Source organism: Carex rostrata, chromosome 7 (assembly GCF_964058835.1).
Source record: "Carex rostrata chromosome 7, lpCarRost1.2, whole genome shotgun sequence".
NCBI classification, from domain to species: domain Eukaryota; kingdom Viridiplantae; phylum Streptophyta; class Magnoliopsida; order Poales; family Cyperaceae; genus Carex; species Carex rostrata.
In genome coordinates this window covers 8853936-8876981 of record NC_135924.1, presented here as the reverse complement: position 1 = coordinate 8876981, position 23046 = coordinate 8853936, and the positions used below count along the sequence as shown (strand labels likewise).

At 34.0% G+C, this 23046-nt stretch overlaps 4 protein-coding genes across 7 annotated transcripts in view; all 4 read right to left on the bottom strand.

The window, feature by feature from the left end:
- Positions 1 to 23046, bottom strand: part of LOC144557485 (pre-mRNA-splicing factor of RES complex protein) — a 68807-nt gene that overhangs the window by 31860 nt on the left and 13901 nt on the right. The window lies entirely within an intron of this gene.
- LOC144557486 (Glycine cleavage T-protein family) lies at positions 4000 to 7634 on the bottom strand. Its single transcript, XM_078306063.1, has 5 exons — positions 7004 to 7634; positions 6531 to 6784; positions 5715 to 5813; positions 4875 to 5033; positions 4000 to 4522 (listed from the first exon to the last, which is right to left on the bottom strand). Exons 1-5 carry the CDS (start codon positions 7489 to 7491, stop codon positions 4272 to 4274), a joined length of 1251 nt encoding a protein of 416 aa, XP_078162189.1. The 5' UTR covers positions 7492 to 7634; the 3' UTR covers positions 4000 to 4271.
- Positions 8768 to 12122, bottom strand: LOC144556795 (uncharacterized). Of its 3 annotated transcripts, XM_078305242.1 has the most exons (8): positions 11957 to 12098; positions 11533 to 11692; positions 11273 to 11502; positions 10862 to 11028; positions 10566 to 10646; positions 10269 to 10344; positions 10065 to 10157; positions 8768 to 9112 (listed from the first exon to the last, which is right to left on the bottom strand). In XM_078305242.1, exons 2-8 carry the CDS (start codon positions 11679 to 11681, stop codon positions 8988 to 8990), a joined length of 921 nt encoding a protein of 306 aa, XP_078161368.1. In that variant the 5' UTR covers positions 11682 to 11692; positions 11957 to 12098; the 3' UTR covers positions 8768 to 8987. The 3 variants fall into 3 exon arrangements, with proteins under 3 accessions (XP_078161368.1, XP_078161366.1, XP_078161367.1); XM_078305240.1 differs by having other exon boundaries at positions 11273 to 11692; positions 11957 to 12122; XM_078305241.1 differs by having other exon boundaries at positions 11273 to 11684; positions 11957 to 12097.
- On the bottom strand, positions 16498 to 22564 carry LOC144557260 (putative protein transport Sec1b). Of its 2 annotated transcripts, none has more exons than XM_078305807.1 (21): positions 21831 to 22564; positions 21695 to 21750; positions 21506 to 21587; positions 21349 to 21427; positions 21022 to 21072; positions 20844 to 20940; positions 20691 to 20723; positions 20476 to 20604; positions 19882 to 20067; positions 19673 to 19756; positions 19501 to 19596; positions 19347 to 19423; positions 19163 to 19259; positions 18952 to 19077; positions 18607 to 18702; positions 18400 to 18516; positions 18232 to 18312; positions 17763 to 17998; positions 17238 to 17334; positions 17049 to 17138; positions 16498 to 16940 (listed from the first exon to the last, which is right to left on the bottom strand). In XM_078305807.1, the coding sequence occupies exons 1-21, from the start codon at positions 21904 to 21906 to the stop codon at positions 16887 to 16889; spliced, it is 2040 nt and encodes a 679-aa protein (XP_078161933.1). In that variant the 5' UTR covers positions 21907 to 22564; the 3' UTR covers positions 16498 to 16886. The 2 variants fall into 2 exon arrangements, with proteins under 2 accessions (XP_078161933.1, XP_078161934.1); XM_078305808.1 differs by having other exon boundaries at positions 21506 to 21601; positions 21831 to 21902.

Below are 23046 nucleotides of genomic sequence, written 5' to 3'. Positions count from 1 at the left end.
TACTCCATTAGTTATGCGTTTACATGTAAAATTTATAAGTTTTTGAGTTTATTTGATATCAAGTCAAGCGGTCAAATGTTTGAGTTTTTAAGTTAATTTTAATACATTCATTTTTCAATTTTTATTGCCGCTTGATTTGATACTAAAATAACTTGAAAATATAAAAAGTTTGCATATAAACGCATCACTCATAAAGTAAATTGGTTTGAACGATTTGGATTCACCATTTGAACTCAATTTGATAGGTTTTGAAGTTTGTGTTATATAGACTGAAATGACACTGATGTTATATTAGCCATACTCGGTAATATGGGTGCTTGCCCTACCCTAAAAAAATGGTTTGCCCTACCCTGAGCAGTGGCGATAAGACCAAAACTTGGATTTTGAAAAATATCTTAGATCGTTATTTCGATTTACCTTTCGTCTCTTCCCCGATTTTTTTATTAATATCAAAAAAATAAATAAAATTTTAAAAAATATCCAAATCCCGATTGTATTTCGAAAACTACCCAAACCGATTATCCAATAACCGAATTTGGGACAAATTTCCGGTCAACAGTTGCCCAGACTCAAAAACAACAAATCCGGTTAATGGTTAACCGGATTTGTGCATTTTGTTTTTTTTTTTTTTTGAAAACATAATTTTTTTTTATTAAAATATTAGAAATGTTGAATATATTTCTTTGAAAATAGATGGAATACAATATAATTTGATTTATTAGAAAGACTGTAACAAATAACCCGGATCAATATTTTTCAGGCCGGATTTTTCGCGGCTGTAAGAAAAATTAATATATTTCTTTATGTGCTATTGGAAAAAAATAAAAATAATTAGATTTTGAGTTATTGATCCCAGTTCAAAAGTCACTTCTAGGTAATCCAGAAAATATTGTGACCCTTTTAGTACATTTAATTTATAAAAAGTTGTATCTATTTTTGAAAAAAAATAAAAAACTTTAATTTATTTAATGATTGTTTTTCAAAAAGAATTCTCAAAATAGATACAACTTTTTATAAATTAAATGTACTAGAAAGGTCACAATATTTTCTGAATTACCTAGAAGTGACTTTTGAACCGGGATCAATAACTCAAAATTTAATTATTTTTATTTTTTTCCAATAGCACATAAAAAAATATATTAATTTTTCTTACAGCCGCGAAAAATCCGGCCTGAAAAATATTGATCCGAGTTATTTGTTGCAGTCTTTCTAATAAATCAAATTATATTGTATTCCATCTATTTTCGAAGAAATATATATTCAACATTTCTAATATTTTAATACAAAAAATAAAAAATAAAAAATTTCTATTTTCAAAAAAAAAAAAAGCAAAATGCACAAATCCGGTTAACCATTAACCGGATTTGTTGTTTTTGAGTCCGGGCAACTGTTGATCGGAAATTTGTCCCAAATCCGGTTATTGGATAACCGGTTTGGGTAGTTTTCGAAATCCATTCGGAATTTGAATATTTTTTAGATATTAATAAAAAATCGGTCTCTTCCTCTCTACCCGTTTCTATTTTTTATTCTTCTGAGTTTCTATCTATTTTCTAAGAAAGGAGATAATGAAAAAATATTAAATGAGAGTGGTATACATGAGCCAAATAACCATTCCTAAAAGAAACTATGTGGACCGAGTACAAACTAGAAATTCTTAAAATTGTGGGATCCACTAGTCAGTATTAATGAGAAAGAAAACTCCAAACTCCCTTCTCCAGCGCTAACTGGAACCAATTAATTCAAAATTTTCTCCCATTTCCTTTATTCGTCTTCATTTCTGTGTGTACATAATACCTCCATTTCTTCATATTTATGTTTTCCAATTTGATTTTAATTTTATTTTTTGCATGGTTTCTTTTCTATTTTTTTGTTTGTTTCTCTTATGTTCTTTATTTTCTTTTCTTTTCTTTTCTTTACATTTCTTTTTATTATTGAAAGGATATGCTTAATTTCATGAAAATTCTAAGCTAAATAATTTTATGAATATTAACACGGTGGTTATTTGAGATTTTCCTGTGACTAATTTAGGAGTCAACAATACAACAATACACAATGAGAGTTAAAGATTGAGAATTAATTTTATACTCATAATTATTGTTTGTGACTAATTTAGGAGTCAACAATACACAATGAGAGTTAAAGATTGAAAATTAATTTTATACTCATAATTATTGTTTGATTGTTGTATATGTTTTAGTATTTTATGAGAGTGTTTCTAGTCAATACCTCTATTTCAAAAGAAGAAGAAAAAACTCCTTTGTAACTGTGTTGAGTTATACTTGACAACCATTGTCAAGATTTCAAAAAAAAAAAAAAAAAAAATGTGTTGGGTTATCAATTGTGATTAATTTTTTTATTAACTAAATCTTAAATAATATTATCAAATAATCGTACTAGGCTAGACACAATTTAATTATCAGATTTTGACTCAAAATTTAATTTCTAAATTTTTTCAAATAAACATTTTATTTTAATTTTTAATGAAAATCCTGGCTAATCTGAAATCTAGTTTCTTTCTCAACGCTGTCCATTTTATATTTTGATGCAATTCAGTCTAAGATGAATGAAAATTTAACTGGGTGATGAGTTCCTACTAAATAAATGTCTATTTTTTATGTCTTCGATCTCTTGTGGAACTAAGTTTCGGACCACTTTTTTCTCGCTTTTTTTATTCTTTTTTGTATTTCTAAACAAGTTCTTTTATAATACTATGAGAGTATATATTAACATTTGCAGTATAACAAATATCTACACCTATGCTTCTTTGCCGTGATGCGGCGCACACACTCCTCTTCTCTTTTCTGTTTTTTTTTTATCTAATACCTAATTAATTAATGGATTTAAATCTGATTAGTTTTTTTTTTTTTTGCTCTACATGATAGAATTCCTAGATCCGCTCCTAATCATCATCCATGCGTTAAAGCTAAAATCGAGTTATCATCTATTTTCTTTTCTTTTTTTTCAATTGTATGCGTTTAAATTTTTTTATTTCGAACTTAAATAAAAATAAGATATTTGAATTTGATGACCTGTAGGCTGTAAGTCCGTGATTGCTTGCATTTACGGAAAGTTTCGTGTTTTCTTCTGTCTTTTATTTTCTTTCTTGTGTGTGTGTGGGGGGGGGGGGTATCCTCTCAGTATTGTAGAGGATTACCCTTACTTTACGGTTTGAGATTCGAGCTACAATAGGGGGCAATATTATTGGGCTTTGAGATTCGTGCAAGTTAAAAATAATGGTCCAGATCTAGTAATTGTAAAAGATCCCCTTATCAGGTATTGGAGAGGATGTGAATTCGGGGGTGGGGCGGGGGCGAGGTCAGGGAAATTCATAGCCCCCAAATGTAACTCAAATTTTGAGTTTAGAGCCTAAGGGCATTTGTTGGCAAAAAAAAAAAAAAAAAATTGAGTCTAGATCCTGACTGTCCTCGGATCTGTTTTGATATTTAACAGGGCTATGTTCCTTTCATCTCGGACCAGACTTGGCCAGTCGGGGTGGGTGAGGAGTGAGGACTGACACTAGGGATGGTTTGGTGACTGGTAAGTGCTTCTGTAATTAGCAACCAACCTACCACGACAGCTAGAATACTACTCACCCGTTATTTGTTTTCAAGTTTATCATACATGTAGGGATGTCAACGGATACTATACGAATTGATAGATAAAGAAGACGATATAGATCGGATCATCGGATAAACAGATAAAGTGTCACCCCTTAATATGGAGGTAACTATTTGATTTACACACGTCATCTTACGTTTAAAACATTTGAATTATGTTAAGACTTTCTTTCGCCACACTATAGTTCGGGAAATACAAAGTTCCAAGTAGCTATAAGGCGATCTTCTTCGTAGGGTTTTAAGGTTAGACCCATTGGGGGACAAAGCTAATACTATTTGACAGACTAACCCCCAGAAAAATGTTATGGGTTTTAAGTATCCTCTGTAGAACCTTGAAAACTGATTCAGACTACAGTTTTAGTTTTTCCTTAATTATCAGCAATAATTCAGATACTTAAATTTATTGACCCATGACTTGTATTTTCTTCTCCGAACATACAATCTTCTGGATTTCCTCCTGCGTTCTATTGAAACAAGCACCGCAAGAAAAAAATCTGCGGCCGAAAACAGTTGCGTTGGGTGAAAAAAAACAGGAAAGGAAAAAAAGAAAAAGAAAAAAAGCATAACAAATACCCATGTTTATTCAATATCTCCATCTCATCAGGAGAAACAATCCACCTTTATTCATAACAAGGAGAAAACTAACACTTAACACTAAGTCGATGTGGCCACATTCTGTTGGTCATGAACCTGAATCCATTCAGCAGGCCACCAATCGGGTCTGACAACCTTTATCTTCACATCTCCACTGTCTTTCAAGCTCAGCCGAGCTGCTGGCTTGAATGCTTCTTCAATTTTCAAAATGCCAATACCTCTAGAGCCCAATACTTTAATCGCCTTCCCAATTTTCCTGCCAGATTCATCATCCACAATTTCTGAGCTTGGAGAAGTAGCTTCTTCAATTTCTGAATGACAAAAAAACAAATATATGATGAGTAAGTACCAAGTAAATACAAGTTGAGGTTTGTATTGATTTGTATATGTACCAGTCAGTTTGAATTGATTTGTATCATGTTTTTTTTTTCTTTTTTTCTTTTTTTCATTTTCCCATTTTTTTGTTACAAGGCCTTTAGGCACCCTCCAATTAATTTTTAATACAATTGGAGTGTTGCTGCATCCCAAATCACTGCTCTATGGGTCCCACACAAATATTTACATGAGTTTCAGAAGATTCTGCTTCATACTTGTCTAACACTATGAAGAGACTTTTGGCATAGCACCAGATTAAAATGACAAGAAAAGAAAATAGTGGAGTACCTTTTCCGTTGGCATCAACAAGCTTAAATGGAGTGAGGCGCTTACGAATGACACCTCGGTGATGTGTGCGTGCAATCAGTTCCTGTCCCACATAGCAGCCTTTGTCAAATGATATAGCATTTAATCCAGCAAAGTTGTACTCCAGAGGAATTGCATCACCTGTCATTGCCAAATTCACTTTTCTTAATACAATAAAAGAATGAAAAAGATTTAATTATTTGCTTTTACTGCTCCACAACACTTCTATGCAATGGTTTTAAATGCGGTTTTGTTCATGAACGCGGAAGGCACTGCATACCGTATTTCAGGGCCAAACTGGAATACTTGTTCGAAGAAAAGCCCATAAGCTGTTTAATTTATATCAGGGCCAAACTGGCATTTTTCTTCCAATCCGAGTTCAATAAACATGCATTTAACAGCCTTTTCTTATTGATCCAATGTAAACCCAATAATTTGTTCGGCTCTGTTTACATGGGCCGAGCCAGCAGCCCAGCGCCCCAGCAGCCAAGCCAGCAGGCTGTCCGGTTTGTACTTCATTCAGTCCCACAATTTCAAATGAGAATTTTCAAAGCACTGGATGCCTATAAAAGAAGCTGGGGAGGCTGGAATCGCTGGATCATTTAACTGGACAGGTCCAGGACTCAGATAACGGGTTCTGGATTCGGGTCTGCGGACACAAGATAATGCATTCTTTATATATATATATATATTTTAAATTTTTGGGTCTGGTAATGGATTCTGGATATTGTTGAATCCGCTTTCAGCATGGACCCGCATATGCAATCCGCATGGGCCGCATTTAAAAACACTGCTTCTATGTAAACAACACATTTGTAGTACCTTTTGGTATCTCTGTTGAGCCTTCTGCAACCCCCTTTTCCAGCCGCCATAAAACATAATTCAACTCGTCGGTTTCCTTGTCTGCCTCGACCAATGGTGCTAAAAACAGGAAAACATTAAAATCACTCAAATTTCACTAAAGATAGTAATAATGAGGCTTTTCACAAATAAGATGCATTTCTGTACTCTAAGAACAGTCAACCATTCGGTGAGAATGATATAAAAAAGGTATGCTGTGTTAAACGCTCGGTATATTTCTAGTTTTGCCGTCACAATAATGAGACCCCTTTTCTCCTACAAGCCTAAACTATACCAAAGCACAATAAATATACTAAACATTGGTTCGCAAGCACAGGAATTTTATCTATGAATTCATTTGGTTGAGTTGTTGTGACCACATCTGCAGGGTCGGATCTACACAGTCCAGGGGGTGCTAAGCCACCCCATGATTTTGAATTTTTTAATTACGTAGGTTGAAATTTAATTAAATTTTTATTTTCTTAAAGTTTATATATAGTTCGGCCCCCCTCATAAAATACTAGATGTGTGCTTGTAGTCTAGTGCTTAAGGCTCTATTTTGTACTTGGGAGGTTTGGGTTCAAATTCCACCAACCACAAATTATTAATTATGGATTTTAAGTTTTCAGCCCCCTCTATATAAATTTTCTAGTTCCGCCCCTGCACATCTGAGCCATTAGTTTTTAGTAAGTAGGTGCTATTTCCATTAAACCAGATGAATACCGGGCTTTCAGATCACCAAAGCAAACACCAGGTCTGACTAGCAAAAGTGTATTAAAATAACCAGATTTCTCTTACGTGTTGTATTAGATGGGAAGATTCCTCTGAAGCCAAGAGAATCGAGCCTAGGATCTGTGAACCACTGCCAGCCCTGCTCTGTCCCTTGAGCGGCCGACTCAGAAGCTCGATCAAGTCCTTTTCCCCAACCGATTGACGAAGCTTCAGGGTCTTCAGTCAATGGACTGGTACTTGACACCCTTTCACCAAACTGCTGCCAACATGACAAATCATTGCTTGCATTCTCTATCTCAACCTTTGACCTGAGTCGGTATCTATACAGTAATGGTAAAGGTTTCACGAGGTTGGTCAATTAGATAGTACATGTTAAAGCTTCATTAAGGTTTAAACGTCAAATCAAGACTAGACAATAGCTGGGCACATTCTTCTATGAGGCATTTCTTCAAACACCTCACACGCAAGACTATTTTTTACTTCAAGACCTTAATTTTCATGAGATACAAGATGAATTGATTATAGCTTAATCACCTTACCTCCTGAAGGTACTCAATATCTCGTCCAAGAACTCGGAATCCACGTCAGCAAACAATGTCACCTCTTTATTGGTCTCCTCCTTCACCGGTCCAGAGCCGCTCCTGTCCAATTTCCCCTCTACTGGAGGCGGCCTGTATAGAAACAAATCATACAAAAACCTTCCTTGGGGCGTCAGCAAAGCCGCGTACACCGGCGGGGGCTGGTAAAACGCTACATTTGGTGTAGGCACATAGGACTCTTGGTCGCTGTTGCCTGAGGGGCGAGATGCTGATTGCGCAAGAGGAAGAATATCATTAGTAAGGAGGTTTTGGAGATACTTAGCGGTGTCGGGGCCGGAGAAGCGGAGCACAGCACGAGAAGAGAGGCGGCTGGCGAGTGGGCCCGCCTCTGTGAGGCGAGAGGCGGAGGTGGAAAGAGGGCACTTGTGGAAGAGGAAGCGAGAGAAGAGGGAGCGAAGTGGAAAGCTTCGACGGTTGCAAGAACGCATTGTTTGACTGTGTCTATTGAACAACGCTTCGGGTCGTGTGCAAAGGGAAGATGAGGTTTTGGTGACGACGGAACTGGAGAAGGAAAGTGGCAAGGCAAGACCATAGCACGACACGTACTTAGCCTACGTGTTCAACTCTTAAGCAAATGCAAATGAATGTACAGTACCTAGAACTTCGAATTAAGTGCATGCGTTAATACAGCATCATACATTCATAATTTCACATTGAGATTGAGACGATCCGATTTTTCAATTGTTATACTTCGAATTATTATTGAACTTAAAAACCCAATTCGAACTAATACTATTAGTGTTATTTGTTAAAAAGAGACGTGTTAATAATTGATAAAATAAAATGTTACCGCTGATTCATTCAAAGATACGATCTATACAAAATTAAATGTGAACTACAAAATTTTCTGATAATTGTGAATTTTAAAATTGAAATTTACTCATTGTTCACACATTTTAACTTGGTTTTTTTTTTTGAAAGCTTGGAAGCGACTTCCAAGAATATGTATTAAAATAAAATAACAGATTACAGATCCTGTTGTCCATCATACAACACCAGCAACTCATCACACAACTATATAAGAAGTTCTAAACATGAACTAAACGAAATTGAATAAATTAGAAAGGAAACAAAAAACATAAAAACATCAATCTTTTCCCAGCAGCTTTCTCAGCAGTGCCTTAACCAAAGTTTAAACTCATGTGCACACCTCTCTGCACATTTTAACATGTTGCATACTAAAATAGTGCATCTCTATTCTCTAGCAAGACGACGATTTTCTCCAAAGAAGCAAAATCTGTTTTATTTTCCTCAAAGAAATTCAGAATAGATATAAACCTTCGAGTAAGTACTTTGTATTCTTTTCCTTTTTTTTCAATAAAAATTGAATGTCAAACTATCTAACTATTTAATATTCACAAAAAAAATTTATAATCTTCGACAAGTCTTCTTTCACACCTCTACTCAACCAAGTCCAACTAAGAGATCATAATGCGTATATACTTCTACACAGTAAAAACCAAAGCTCTTGTTATACTTCGAATTGTTATTTTCCAAAACATACTTCTTCTTGATCATAATGGAAACAAAAGGATGTCTCGCATGCGTCCCGGCACCAAAAACAACACACAACGCAGTTACCATAACCAAGACTTGCTTTTAACTTCAATAATTCAAAGACTTGAGAAGTTTAAACAGACATTGCAGCTGGGGACACCATTATGCAGCACAACTATTTAGAGGCAAGACCAAAATTGCATGAGATTAACAGAAACCATCTTACTTCAATTACACCATACATGCTCTAATAATAATCATCAATGTATTCATTAAACATAAGATCAAATTTAGAACTGTCAGTTTCTCTGTGGTTTAAACATACGAACTTCACTAATACATACGATACTAACAACAATTACATCACAATAGCAAGCCATGGCAACAGACTCGTGTTTATATAAAACATCTATGTGTTCTCATGTGATTAAGAAATGGGTACAATATGAGTGCGTGAGGACCCACTTCCGCTAGCCCCACGGCTCTGTTCAGTGAGGGGAAGTGCATTAACCCTTCCTGCGTGTCGATCTCTCCTGATGGGCCCACCACCTCCTATCCAAAATAAAATCAGTATACATTAATTGTGTCTTTAATATTAGAGGGCTGATGAGGCATGAGTAGCAAGATTACTAATAACTGCATGAGAAACAAAAGTGATACTGCTAGCCACTAGAAGTTAACAATATAGGCAAAATTGTATGTATACCCTTTCAAACTCTCTACATTACATGTTTCAATCACTGAGAAATAACCATACAAAAAATGACACTCAAAATTTCTCTTTCAGAGCTTCAATATCAAATTGGCCCAAAGGAAAACTGAAAATATCTTATTTTAATTTTAAAAAACTCGAGAACTCCCAGATTAATTTCCAAAACATACCAAAATCTTTAATATTCTTCTCTTTGCCCAACTTCCAGAATGCAACTATATATTATTCAAGACCAAACATTATCTATTAGACTATCTTTTCTGGTCTCATATAGTAAATAAATATTTAATTATTTTTATATTTTTATAATAAACTTTTAGAAAAGAAACTAAAAACAATATATTAGGAAACACATTTAGTAAGATCTCTTGGAGGGGGAGGGGTTTTTCTACAACGAGAAACAGAGAGAAAAAAGGTAAGAGGAGAGGGAAACGAGAACTATCGATAATATGAGGGCAGAAGGGTCATTCCATAAGTACTAGTTTTAGAGAAAGGGTTAATGTGCAGAAATTTTCAACAGCTTAGTTTTGGAGGGATAGCAAAATATTTTCACTTTTCAAAGTACTAGTATCTACTTTAAGATTTTAGTAGACTATACATGAGAGCCCGCCTTAAATGAAACAGAATTTATAAACGAGATTTTATGGCAGAAAAGGTATACCGTCACAAATGATATGATATACAACAAGTTCATTAATGGTAAATTGCCTCCCATCCAATAGTAACTACATTCTATGTCAATAGTTAGTGCCATTAGTAAATATTGAAGTGCAAAGAAACTAGCAAACTTACCACCATGGCCACCATGATTTGTATCATGGTTCCATTCTGGCAAATGTTGTCTCGCATTGCCTCTCCAATTTTCTTCGAACTTGGGCAACTCATCTGAAGTGGCATATCGCAAAATAGAAACAGGGGAGATATTCTCAGCAAAACAGTAGACAATAAAAAACAGGAATAAGTATTTCACAATATGAATAAAAAAATATAATCAACCTTCTTCAAGGTTGTGCAGCATTTGAGCAGTGTCTACGCGGCCATCAGAATTCAGCCTCCTAGTTACCGAATGACCCTGGAAATAAAGTAATCAAATTGTTTTAATAACCAAATATCGACAAGCATACTTGATGCTGTATAGTACAGATGTCCAACTGATATTCTTTGGGGACTACTTCCAAATATTACCAGGATCAAAAACCACTTCTTACGTTACAAATGCTACCACTCAAGACTGCTAAAACTTGCAACAAAAACATATAGTGAACAAGCCTATTATGAGTGTCCCGAAATTACCTTATCATGAATTCCACGAGAGACCCTATGTGTCGCTTTCCCAGTGGTGGTGTCTGCTTCCCTACTCTCCTCCATAGAAATCTACATGGAAGTACATACACATCATTAAATATATCTTCAGCGGGGAGGGAAATTCAGAGTGTATTATTGTATAGCCTTAAAATATCATGTTAAACCCAAGCAATAAAATTCTTCTATTGACTATTTGCTTGAGATTTTTACACTCATCTATGCCTCACTAATGAATTTTGCATGAGTATAATGATTTTGGCTTTTAAGTAGTACCAATAACCTACCCCATCACTGCCGCTTCTCCTAGTTGTAGAAGAGTTATAATAAGCTCCATTAACACCACCATAAGTCACCCTAGAGCTCTGAAAAGAGTAACTGCGGGCCCGAGGCTGTTCACCATAGTTAGCCACGTTAGATCTGCTTGCGAACTGCACTTGCTCTCCACTCTCCTCTGAAAATAACACACAAAAAGAAATTTGGAAATTAGGCTTATGTACCACATCTGTCATCTTAATCAATCTTACCAAAAAAAAGGACAAACAAAGGTTCGACGTTACAAATTTACCCCTCGTGTTGACTATTCAGACATATGTACTACTAAGGGAATAATAATTATTGCCCGTTTAGATTAAACAATATACAGGACCACAGTACTAGAAAATATCATCACAATCTCCACAATACAATAAGCTTACCTTCTATTTCTTCGTCAGGCTCTTGAACATGAGGCTCTCCAGTCAACCTCCCCCCTCCATTTCTCGCCGCCTCACCATGCTCCTCTTCATCAAGCTCTCTGATCACTATTCCTCTAGAATTATTAGTTGCAGGAGCCTGCTCAATGAAATTTGAATGGTGAAGCTCATCAAACGGGGTCTGCATTCGACCAAACATGCTCGGCCCGAACATGCTAGGACCCATCATGCTCGGCCCAAACATGCTAGGACCCATCATGCTCCCAAAGGGCTGGGAGAAGAACGGGTCGTCAAACGGGTCCTGACCACCAAATAAGCTTGGAAAAAAGCTTGGTCTGCCAAACCCGCGTCCAAACCCACCAAAGGGATCACCAAATCCAAAATCGCCACGGCCTCCTTGCCCCCTCTCCATTTCCTTTGTAACTAAAAAATGAAGATATTTAATTCTCGAACGGAATTCTATCTAAAGTAAAATGTAATCCAATTTGAACCACAATAGAATTTTGGCGAGATTAGATGCATAGGAAAAATAAATCATATAATTCATGAAGCGGGAAAGATAGACCACCAGACAAGGCTTAGCTCAAGTAATTATATCTGCGCAGACGATCCTAAATTTAAGTTTCTTTTTCGATAATTGTTCGGATTGAAGAATACCAAAAAAAAAAGCAAAAACAGAAAATAAACCTGGAATTCTGAGAAAGTAGGCTAAATTTTAGACCACGAAACTACCGATAGTCTGATTTGTAGATGCGTGGAGATTAAAGGATGTATCACGAAACTTCTAGCTAGGGTTTGAGCATTCAATGAAAACGAAGAGAGAAAAAAGGAAGCTTCATTAACCCATTCGAGAGAATTCGCGTCCTCTGAGATATCTCATATTTTGAATGATTTTTTGGAAAATCTGAACAGTTCAAATACAATTCTGCACGAATCTCAAAGCTCAAGTAATACTGGCCCCTTGCGCTATCCCGAATAAGCCCGAAATTTTTAAATATACCATTTTATAAAAAATGTTAAACCAAAACACCAGTTCTGGCTGTTTTTTACAAAAATCGCATGGCCGCTTGCCCTGGAAGCGGCCACATGGAGCTTGACCGCTTTGGAGGGAAGCGGGCACCTATTATGGGCCGCTTTGGGGGCCAGCGGCCACTGTTCATTAATTTTTTTTTTTTTTTTTTTTTTTTTTTTTTGAAAACAGATTTTTTTTTTTATTGTTTGTATTAAAATATTAGAAATGTTGAATATATTTCTTTGAAAATAGATGAAATACAATATAATTTGATTTATTAGAAAGACTGCAACAAATAACCGGATCAATATTTTTCAGGCCGGATTTTTCGTGGCTGTAAGAAAAGTTAATATATTTCTTTATGTGTTATTGGAAAATAATAAAAATACTTAGATTTTGAGTTATTGATCCCGGTTCAAAAGTCACTTCTAGGTAATCCAGAAAATATTGTGATCTTTCTAATACATTTAATTTATAAAAAGTTATATCTATTTTTAAAAATATTATGATCCTTCTAGTGCATTATGATCCTTAATAGAAAAACCGAAACTAGTTCATTTCGAACTAGAAGGATCATAATATTAATCGAACCAATTAATAGAAAAACCGAAATAGATTAAAAATTGAACCAAACTAGTTCATTTCAAAAAAAAAAAAAAAAAAAAAAAAAAAAAAAAAAACTGAAACAATTAGTTCAAAGTTTTCTAATTCGGTTAAAAGCTGAATAGACTAGAAACCAATTAAGCAACCACCAGTGAGTGCAAATTGGCACGCTCGTATAAAGTTGATGCAAACCTGTCTATTTCTGTTTTTGTCATCAAAGGTTCCGAACTTCCAAGTGTTACACATTAAGAGGAAAGTAAATACACTTTAGATGGCTCAATTGCATGGGCGTGCAAACCTTTCTTTGCATATGTTATGATGCGTCACAATTTAGATGGTCCAATTTATCATAATTATGATGTGTCACAACCTGATTTGTCCATACTAAATTACTTTCATATTAAAAATAATTCTAAAAATAGATACAACTTTTTAAAAATTAAATGTACTAGAAGGATCATAATATTTTTTGTATTACCTAGAAGTGAATTTTGAACCGGGATCAATAACTCAGAATCTAAGTATTTTTATTATTTTCCAATAACACATAAAGAAATATATTAATTTTTCTTACAACCGCGAAAAATCCGGCCTGAAAAAAATTGATCCGCGTTATTTGTTGCAGTCTTTCTAATAAATCAAATTATATTGTATTTCATCTATTTTCAAAGAAATATGTTCAACATTTCTAATATTTTAATACAAATAATAAAAATAAAATTCTGTTTTCAAAAAAAAAAAAAAAAAAAAAAAAATGAACAGTGGCCGCTGGCCCCCAAAGCGGCCCATAATAGGTGCCCGCTTCCCTCCAAAGCGGCCAAGCTCCATGTGGCCGCTTCCAGGGCAAGCGGCCATGCGATTTTTGTAAAAAACAGCCAGAACTGGTGTTTTGGTTTAACATTTTTTATAAAATGGTAATTTTAAAAATTTCGGCGAATAAGCACTGGCTACGTCGGTCACGCAAAATATGAGATATCTCAGAGGATATACACTGCATTCGAGAAGCCTCGAAAAGTATGGAAATGGAAATAGATACGCTGTTATTACTAAGAAATAACAGGAACCTGTTATTCCGATCTCATCCGTTCAAACTTTTAAATGCACCAATCTGAATGAAGAAACTTTTCATGCGCGAATTCCACTATGATCAACGGTTGAGATCTGAATAACAGGTTCCTGTTATTCATTTCGATTAACAGCAGATTTGTTTCCCGAAAACGAAAAGTATAGTCCGATTCTCTTGCGGAATTTCGTGCAGAAAATCCAGGAACAAATCGCTGAGCAATGGGAACCACACTAAATATCCTCTTTTCTGTAATCCTGTTCGAACTCCAAATCCAGTTCAACAAGTGTTCAGGAAGTTGACAAGTCTGGAAGAGAATTTAATTTACTCCGTGAGAACTCAGAATACTATGTTACTTGCTATATTTTGTCTCTATTGACAGCTTAACCGTGGACTATAAAGTTTACTCCACGGTCATATATATTCTTGATTTGAGGTGCAATTTGTGCGCTGCTAATTTTATAAAAAAAATCATAAAACCAGAAGGACAATCGTTCAATAATAATCATTAATTATATCAATGGAAGTGCAAAATTCAATAAACGATAAAATTATGTCCAAATTTTATCATTGTTTTATAAAATATAACGAGTCTGGGTCTATAACTCAAACTTTGAGTTTGGATTTGGACCATCCGATTAAAATTCATACCAACTCGGCCGCGGCGAAATGGACGTGAGCCTTATATTCATGTTGTATTTTACGGTCTGGATATAAACTCAAAATTTGAGTTACTTTTAGGTGATATGAATTCTTGGATCATTCATGGTCATTGTAAGCCCAAATGTATGGCATGCTCAATGTAGTCTTTGTGGATAAATATTTAAGGAGTATGGCTAATATAACATTAGTGTCATTTTAATCTATATAACACCAATTTCAAAACCCTATCAAATTGAGTTCAAATGGTGAATCCAAACCGTTCAAACTAATTTACTTTATGAGTGATGCGTTTACATGCAAACTTTTTATATTTTCGAATTATTTTAGTATCAAATCAAGCTGCAAAAAAAATTAAAAAATGAATGTATTAAAATTAACTTAGAAACACAAACATTTGACCGCTTGACTTGATATCAAATAAACTCAAAAACTTATAAATTTTACATGTAAACGCACAACTAATGAAATAGATCGGTTTGAACAGTTTGGATTCACCATTTGAACTCGATTTGATAGATTTTGGAGTTAGTGTTATATAAACTGAAATGACACTGATATTATATTAGCCATACTAACATTTAAGTGTGCATTGAAATTGTATTACAAACATTATATGTATTGCGGAAACTAGTGATTGGCTTAATGGTAATATGTCACTTATTTCTATTTTACTCTATTTAGAATATTAGAATCAAATATTAAGTCGGAGTATATACTCTCATAATTATTGATTGGCTCAATGATTACATAATGATAACAATTATGTTATTTATTTTTATTTTGTTATTATTACTTTGAGATATTGAATGAACCACATAAAAAGAAGAATAAAAATGGGGTTGTAGAATATTTTTTTTTTACTTTATTTTTTTCCTTATACATATGCAATTTTAAATTATTTAATAAAAGACTAAATGATTTTTCAATTGACCGAAATGTATCATAAAAAAATAGAAGAATATCTGCATTTTATAGATCTTAAATTTAAAATTTATCTTTTACGATTGTCATGATAAATTCGGTGTCATAGTATAGTATGCTTGGATGAAGTGAGAATAGTTGCTCTTAGTGAGTTATATTTGTTTTTTGTTTTTAGTAATATGTTCAAAACATGAAATAGTTGCTAATTTGAATTAATTAATTAAGTCTAGAGGTGTTATCGGATTAGATAAGGTCCAGATACTATTATATTTGAATCCGTACCCAAAAGTGTTTAGGTCCGAATTTTGAGCCATATACTTGTTAGTTTCAAATGGGGTCTGGATCGGTTTCAAATACCTATCTATCTGTAGATATTTTCGGATCCAATTTTTCGGTTCCGGGTAGATAGATATTTGTAACTTGTTTGTAGATTATCAGGTCCGGTTCAGATTCGAGGCGAGCCCGGATCCGAAACGAGTACATGTCGCAACTTACAAGTATTTGAGGAATTCTTTATATTTAAATATAATTATAATTTCTTAAACATCTCACATAATATATTATTATAATATAAATTAAAATCTGCTCCAAAATATTGAAAGTGAGATAATTTTAGAAAGTAAAATATTGGAGATGTTGATTTCATTCTATGGTTTCAAAAATTCATCAATAGAATATTAATACCAATTTGTTTCAATTAGTGAAGAGATAATAAATTCCAATGATCCATACATAAAGGCAAATATATGGTAGATAAAGACATCAATAAAGAAATTAATTAACTTCATAAATTTATAGGTAAAAGTTGAACGTGACACTTGAATTGCCCCCTGAACTATATACATTTGTCAAGCATTTTTCAAACATACTTTTTTTTCAGGTAAAATCGCATACAAATTAAAATCAAGTCACAATGAAATGAAGAAAACTCTAAATTATAATCGCAGAGGTTATCTCCACAATAAATATATAATAGGAACAATTCCACACAAAAAATATATAATCACAGAATGATGCAAGAAATTATATCTGCTGGAAGCATCCTAATCGTGGAGGCCTCAAATGAACAAACTCTTTTTTAACCCTTGACCAACTAACAATGGTATCATTGTACAAACTTCACTAATTACAAAAGAAATTATTTACCAATATTTAACCAATTAGGTACTACCATGAATAAGAGTAGAGTTCTCTTGTTTAAATTCATACGATACTCAGGGTTAGAAGGACTTCCGTAACTAATTACATCTACATGTTGGATAGTTAAAAATAGTTCAAGATATTTGCAGGGAGTATCTAACCAACCTTAGACACATGAAACAGTAGATAATCTCTCGGCGTATAGCTTAAACAATCTACATCCGGTGTTTATCTACCGCAACTTCTGGAGTCTTCAGCATCTTCAATTTCTACAGCATAAATTATAAAACCAAAAATGGGTTTACCAGTAAGGAATGACAACAGCTAGTGAGAACAATCAAGAACAAATTAATAGAAACAAAATTTCATCGGCTTACTGTAATAAACATAGGCGGATCGTCCAGACTAGTGGCCCCAAGTATGACTTCTCTTTGAAGTTTTGAGGTTAATTTGTGAGCCACACGCAACTGAGCAAAGAATATGGAAGTGTTTGAAAAAAGGGAATTATATAAAATATTAAAATTTCATTTTGTCAAAACCATTATAAATATGTAAGGAATAGGTACCTCAGATCGAGTGGCCCCACCAATCATAAATACAATTATTCTCTTACCCATCCTCCTCAAGTTGAATTCGCTCGAGGCATGCCTCAAAACTGAATCACTGCATAAATACAAAATTTATTTGTTCTCTCAATAATATACAAAATTCTATTTGGAGTTTTATTCTACCATAGAAGTCATTTAAAAGTGACATATGAAAATGGATGCAGAGGCCTCGTTTCTCAGGTACTGACATAGTAAAGATTATAACCAATAGGTCATGGATTCAAGTCCACATTAGTGCAATTATCGATGTGCCACTTTGAGCGTCTGTAATCACCATTTCGACAGTAATAGCATGAAGGGATTTTATACGGCTGTGTTATTCCAAAAGACCATGCGCCAGACTGATATTTTCTTTTCATTAATACCATATTGATGCTTAATATTGAGGCTTGTGATTGGTTAGTACCAAATTGGTAAGGCTTGGTAAGGCTTGGTAGGTTATCTTTCTGTAGTATTGGCTCAGCATCCATCAAATTACACTACCTGGAAGAACCATCATCTGAACCAGCCTTAGTAGCCCAAGAAGGGGTCCTCCGGGACCTCCTAGAGATGGCTGGCTGAGATTGGGTCGGTCGGAGTGAGCTAGGTGGATCTGCATGAGTGGTACGCACACTCCCACTAGGTGGGGTAGCATTAGCACTTGGGCTTGGGCTTGGCTTATTCATGCACGGGTACTCTTGTTGTGACAAGTCTCCTGCACTAAGTCGAAGCACCAACTCCTGAAGTAAAATAAAATATGATTTTAACTTTAAAATTTTCAAATGTGCATTCAGTTACAGTTAAGGTCTCCATCAAATGTGCATCTGGTTTTCCAATACATCTGTATTTACGTTCAGTAATGTTCCTTTTCTAACTACAGTTTAACTCTTAACTTCTCTAACACTTATCAACCTCCAAAAAACTCAAGTCTAATACGTCTTCCTAAGGTAGCATGATGCAAAATAATTAGTACCTCGACAAGTGGATAGAACCGCCACAATTGGTAATTTAGCTCCTCTCCCTCGGTCCTTTCTTTTCTGGTAGCATTTTTCTTCTAGTAAATTTTCGAAATTCATGTCAAGCACAAAAGATGATATCCTCAATTTAATTGCAAACATAATAATATATTAGGCCAATATACCTTTTGAACATCAAATTTAAGAGAGAAAGCACCTCCTGGTGCCCTTTTTTTATTGAATCCCCCCAAGTGTCTAACATTATTTATCGTTCTCATGTCTTCTCGAGAGAGCTTGGCTAGCTGAAATACATAATAGAGCAGAAAGAGTTAAAAACTTGAATTTGATTTAATGTCAGTACGTATTCATGAATAAGAAGATAACTAGATAACCTGCATCAATTTTTCCCCTTTGTCACCTTCAAACTTCTCCGGATATGCTATTGCATAAATCAAGAGCAACCTCAGTTTGTTTTCAGGATTCAGATCCTACATTACCAATGTAAACTATAAATTAGTTATCGAATGAATTTTATCAGTCTATCAAACATCTTATTTCACATTTCAATAACTGTTCCCACATGGTATTTGTGTAATAATAGTGGAGTATTTTAATGAACCTTTTGCACTATAATGGAGGGCTCTACATTGAGTTTTGGCACTTCAAATACCTAAATGACAAAGTTTTCTCTATTCAGACAGATTTTGGGCAGCAAGTTGTTTGGGTCGTGCAATTACCTGTTTGACCCTTAGAAAAGTAATAACTTCTTTTGCACCAGCATCTCCAAATACAAGATCTTGCTCCAACTTACCCAGCTCTTTGAGCCCTGTTTTATCAACTATATCAAATAGTTTTCCTGCAATCTGGTTCAATTTCGATCTGTTAAAAATTTACTATCAATTACAAAATCTATAATTGACAAAATCCAAAGAGAAGATAGGAGCTGACCTCTACATGGAGGGATAATCTTTCCTTTTGCTCAGTATATTGTGGCAAGGATTGTACAACCTTTTGAAGATCCTTGGTTGAGATCTCACCTCCATCTCTAATAAAAATAGAGAAATTAATAGATGTTTTAGCGCTGGGATGTCTTTCTTACTTATTAATTGATTTTATAATATAAAATACATACTTCCCCATGCTCTGAATTTGAGCTGCTTTGTTCTTTGCAACAAAATTGTCGAACTTATCTGTCACTCTTACAATAGCCTGTAAATGGAAATTGAAGATTAACATTTCAATGAAATATAAAGCATTATTTCATATTATTATATCAGATGACTCACATCTCCTATATGTGTATGTCTAAGTTCAACCCAAATTGGGTCTTGCTCTTCCAAAATAACCTCCTTCCTTTCAGTTGATCCATTATTGTTTTGTACCTTCAGAAAAAAAAAATGAGATATATCAAAAGAAAATTATGAGAAATAATCAAACAAGTAATTTAGTTATACATACCTCATGCACATATTTGTTCCCGTCCATGTCTAGCAAGTCATGGCACATGGCATCATAAGTCCATTCATGAATAACTGGAGCTATCTACGATTATAAGAACACAAAAAGTACATTTCTCAGATGTCATCCAGAGCAAAACAAAAGGATTTATCATAGTATTTGTGAAGCATAACAGAAAAAGTTGTCTTTTCTGAAGAAGAGAGATGAACCTGATCTACAGATCGGTCCAAGATAAGTAACTCGCACGTCTCCCTCTGGGGATAATCAGGAATTGTTGATTTAAATTTTAAAACAATATCCCATACTGCAGCTGCTAGCTTCGTTGGTACCAAGTCATGTGGTGTCAAGTCACCATCTGTTGCTTTTGCAGCTCGGTACCGCACAGTCGGAAACTCCTAATAACCATTTGTACCATCCATGAAGAGAAAAGAGTTACTGGATATTCAATAAAATCACTCGAAACAAGAATTGGTATTGCGAGAAGTGCCACTTCTTACTTTTAGACAAATACAATAATGATTGAAGTGTATCGCCCCACTAATGGTTAGCAACCCTGGTCGAAATGCATGGGTGAGCCAGATATTTTATCTTTGTTGTATAGCATTGAAATTCAATATTGGAACAAGAGAGGCAAACTATAACCTTTATAATTTATTAGTTTGATTAAAGATCAGCAATGTGGTTCTCGTAGCATATATTACCGATTTAAATTTTCTTTTTTCATCATATGTTTTTTTTAAGATCTGTTACTAAATGAGAAAACATATATAATTATATACTAATTAATCATTTTACAAGCAAACCTTTAGAGAAGCCAAGGCAGTGCCAATGCGAGTGGCCATGGCATTTATACAATCATTGTAAAAACGTGATTTTTCGGCATCCTCTCCAAATAAGTCTTCCAATGCCATATCATGGTCGGTGACAAATCCCTATAAAGTTGTGTCACATTAAATGCAATGATTTAAGAATTTTAACTTATAAAATTTTCCTTCTCACAAAATGATCAGTAAGTTACCTGAGTATCGGCAGCAAAGTACTCCAAATTCATCTGCCATTTGACAGAAAGTATAGTTAAAAAAAGAAAAAAGAAAGACAGAAAAGAGAAGTACACCAAAGGGATATAACATTTGATATGGAGTTCTCATTGTAATATAAAGCTGAGATTAACCTCACTTAGGGCACCTATTCGGGGTATGATGCTTGTGTCATTTTTTATGTAGGCCACCAGTTCCTTGGGGACTGGAGAGCTAAAGAATATAAATGCCCTGAAAAAATGAATATTTTTTTAAACTAACAATCTTAAGTTAAATATTTCTGAGCTGCAATTAGGTCATTTAAGAACATACTTTTTGTACAATGGACATCTTCCTGACATGTCAGAAAGCAGCATGATGACACTGCAAATAAATGAAAATGAAATGTTTGTATTAATTTAGAGATATCATTGTGTCAATATTTTTCAGCACTGAGTAGTAACAGCAAGCATGGATATTAACTCGATTTTATTTTCTTATTTTTCTTTTATTGACAAGATAACACACCACATGGGTAGCTTGACAACCAACATTTACTCAAAAAAAAACGCATGGGCCTATGGGTGTATTGGTATGTACCAGCTGGTACATAGAAAGAAATAATGATTAAATAATTAAATAGATAGATAGAAGGTCTACTTTTCTTTCAGTGGCTGGACAAAGTATATTGCATCCATAGAAGTCATAGGTTCTCTTCTTTTGTAAAGATCTTCTACCACTGCAAATTAACGAATTTTTTAACAAGCTCTAAATTTGTACTTCCAGAAGGGGAAAAAAAGAATATTAATTAACTTACATGAAACTCCAGCATCCGTAATATCTGCCATCTTGCATAAGTATGACATAATTTTGACCGTAAATTTATCCATAATTAGCACCTGGAAGTAAACATCTACAATAAGAGTTATTTTTTTTTAAGGAAAATACTCAATTACACTATCCAAAAAAACTTGTATCAATGTAATGCAATACAACTCAAATATACCTTCCAAGGTGTTTTTGATTGCACTTTGGGCGACTTAAGCATCTCATTTAATATCCCTGCAAGAAATACATGCTGCTTGTTAACCAATTAGCATTTTATCTGAAGTATTATTTTACCTGCAAATTTTTATACTCACGGTCTCTGGAGATTTGGCGAAATGTTTTGTATTCTTCATTGCTGCCGAACGAAAAATCTGAACCTGAACCTGACATGTCCTTTATCTTCTTCTTTTTTCTGTTCTTCCTCCTACTTTTTTTTTCTGATAAAAAGATCTTCTAACCAGAATAAAAGAATACTTCATTTGATTGAAGCTTTTGTTTATTTTTAGTGCTTTATTGCATTTTCTTTCTTTGGGGAGCGAGAATTCAGGAAAATGAAATGAGAAGCGCTAGAGTGCGATGTCCAATTTTAGGTAACAATTAGGATAGAAATACTTGCTGGTTCCAAAGACTAGTGTTTATTTTTTCTAAACTTTTCAAAAAAGTTAGTTCATGTAGAACCAGGTAAAAATTCTTCCATTGCCATTAATCTGGCAAATGTTCGTTTACATGACAGTAAAATTATATTCAGACATAATTTAAAATGTTAACATCTTACTGAAAAAACTTTCATGATCTTATCTGCGATCTAGAAACAAGCAAAACTGTTTGTAATAGAAAAATTGTCATTTTTATGCCTCTCAGTTAACACAGGTAAGAAGATGATTTAGAGTTTTATTTGACCTCAAATTATCTTCTTCTCCAGCTTTGCCTCACATAACTCCCCTAGATCATGCCATCAAACCTCCTGTGATTTTACAAACAGTGTCAAACAACTTATATATAAGAGATAATGGTAGCTTTCTGATTACGCCATGTATAGATTATATAAATACAACTCTTAGAGCATCTACATCCTAGCAACTCAAATGAGTTTCTAAATAACTGGTAATCACTTTTTAGAAATTAAGGTCTTTAAAGTTTGTAAACTCTCACATCCCTAAAATTAATTTTAGAGTTTCTATTAAGTCACATCAGTAATAAATTAAAAAAGGAGAAATAATTTGAGCCAATCATTTATTATAAATTAATTTAGACAGCATAGAGTTTATAAACATTTTCTTATTAAGAAACTTTCCTGCATAGTTTCTAAATAAGAAACTCTTCTACATCTCTCAAATTGAATTAGAAACTGCAACATCATATTAGAAACTCTAATAATATCAGGGATATAGGTGCTCTTACTCTCCTTTTTATTCATTATTTAAATAAAAAATGGAAAACAAAAGATTTGCCAAAGATTTCATGTCACCCTTCCATAATAGAACTTCGAACAATTACTAGGCAACAAAAAATTGTTCAACCTATTGCTTT

Excerpts from the sequence above, each read along its gene's own strand:
- LOC144556795 (XM_078305240.1), bottom strand. The coding sequence starts at position 11,681 with ATGGAGAGGGGGCAAGGAGGCCGTGGCGATTTTGGATTTGGTGATCCC. Across the intron at positions 10,647-10,861 it reads GGAGAAGCGGCAGTGATGGG|ATTTCTATGGAGGAGAGTAG; the intron begins GTAGGTTATTGG and ends ACTTCCATGTAG. Across the intron at positions 9,113-10,064 it reads AAATCATGGTGGCCATGGTG|GAGGTGGTGGGCCCATCAGG; the intron begins GTAAGTTTGCTA and ends TATTTTGGATAG.
- LOC144557260 (XM_078305807.1), bottom strand. The coding sequence starts at position 21,906 with ATGTCAGGTTCAGGTTCAGATTTTTCGTTCGGCAGCAATGAAGAATAC. Across the intron at positions 17,999-18,231 it reads GGTTCTATCCACTTGTCGAG|GAGTTGGTGCTTCGACTTAG; the intron begins GTACTAATTATT and ends ATTTTACTTCAG. Across the intron at positions 16,941-17,048 it reads ATCCGCCTATGTTTATTACA|AAATTGAAGATGCTGAAGAC; the intron begins GTAAGCCGATGA and ends TTTATGCTGTAG.
- LOC144557486 (XM_078306063.1), bottom strand. The coding sequence starts at position 7,491 with ATGCGTTCTTGCAACCGTCGAAGCTTTCCACTTCGCTCCCTCTTCTCT. Across the intron at positions 5,814-6,530 it reads CTTCCCATCTAATACAACAC|CACCATTGGTCGAGGCAGAC; the intron begins GTAAGAGAAATC and ends TCCTGTTTTTAG. Across the intron at positions 5,034-5,714 it reads CTCAACAGAGATACCAAAAG|GTGATGCAATTCCTCTGGAG; the intron begins GTACTACAAATG and ends TGGCAATGACAG.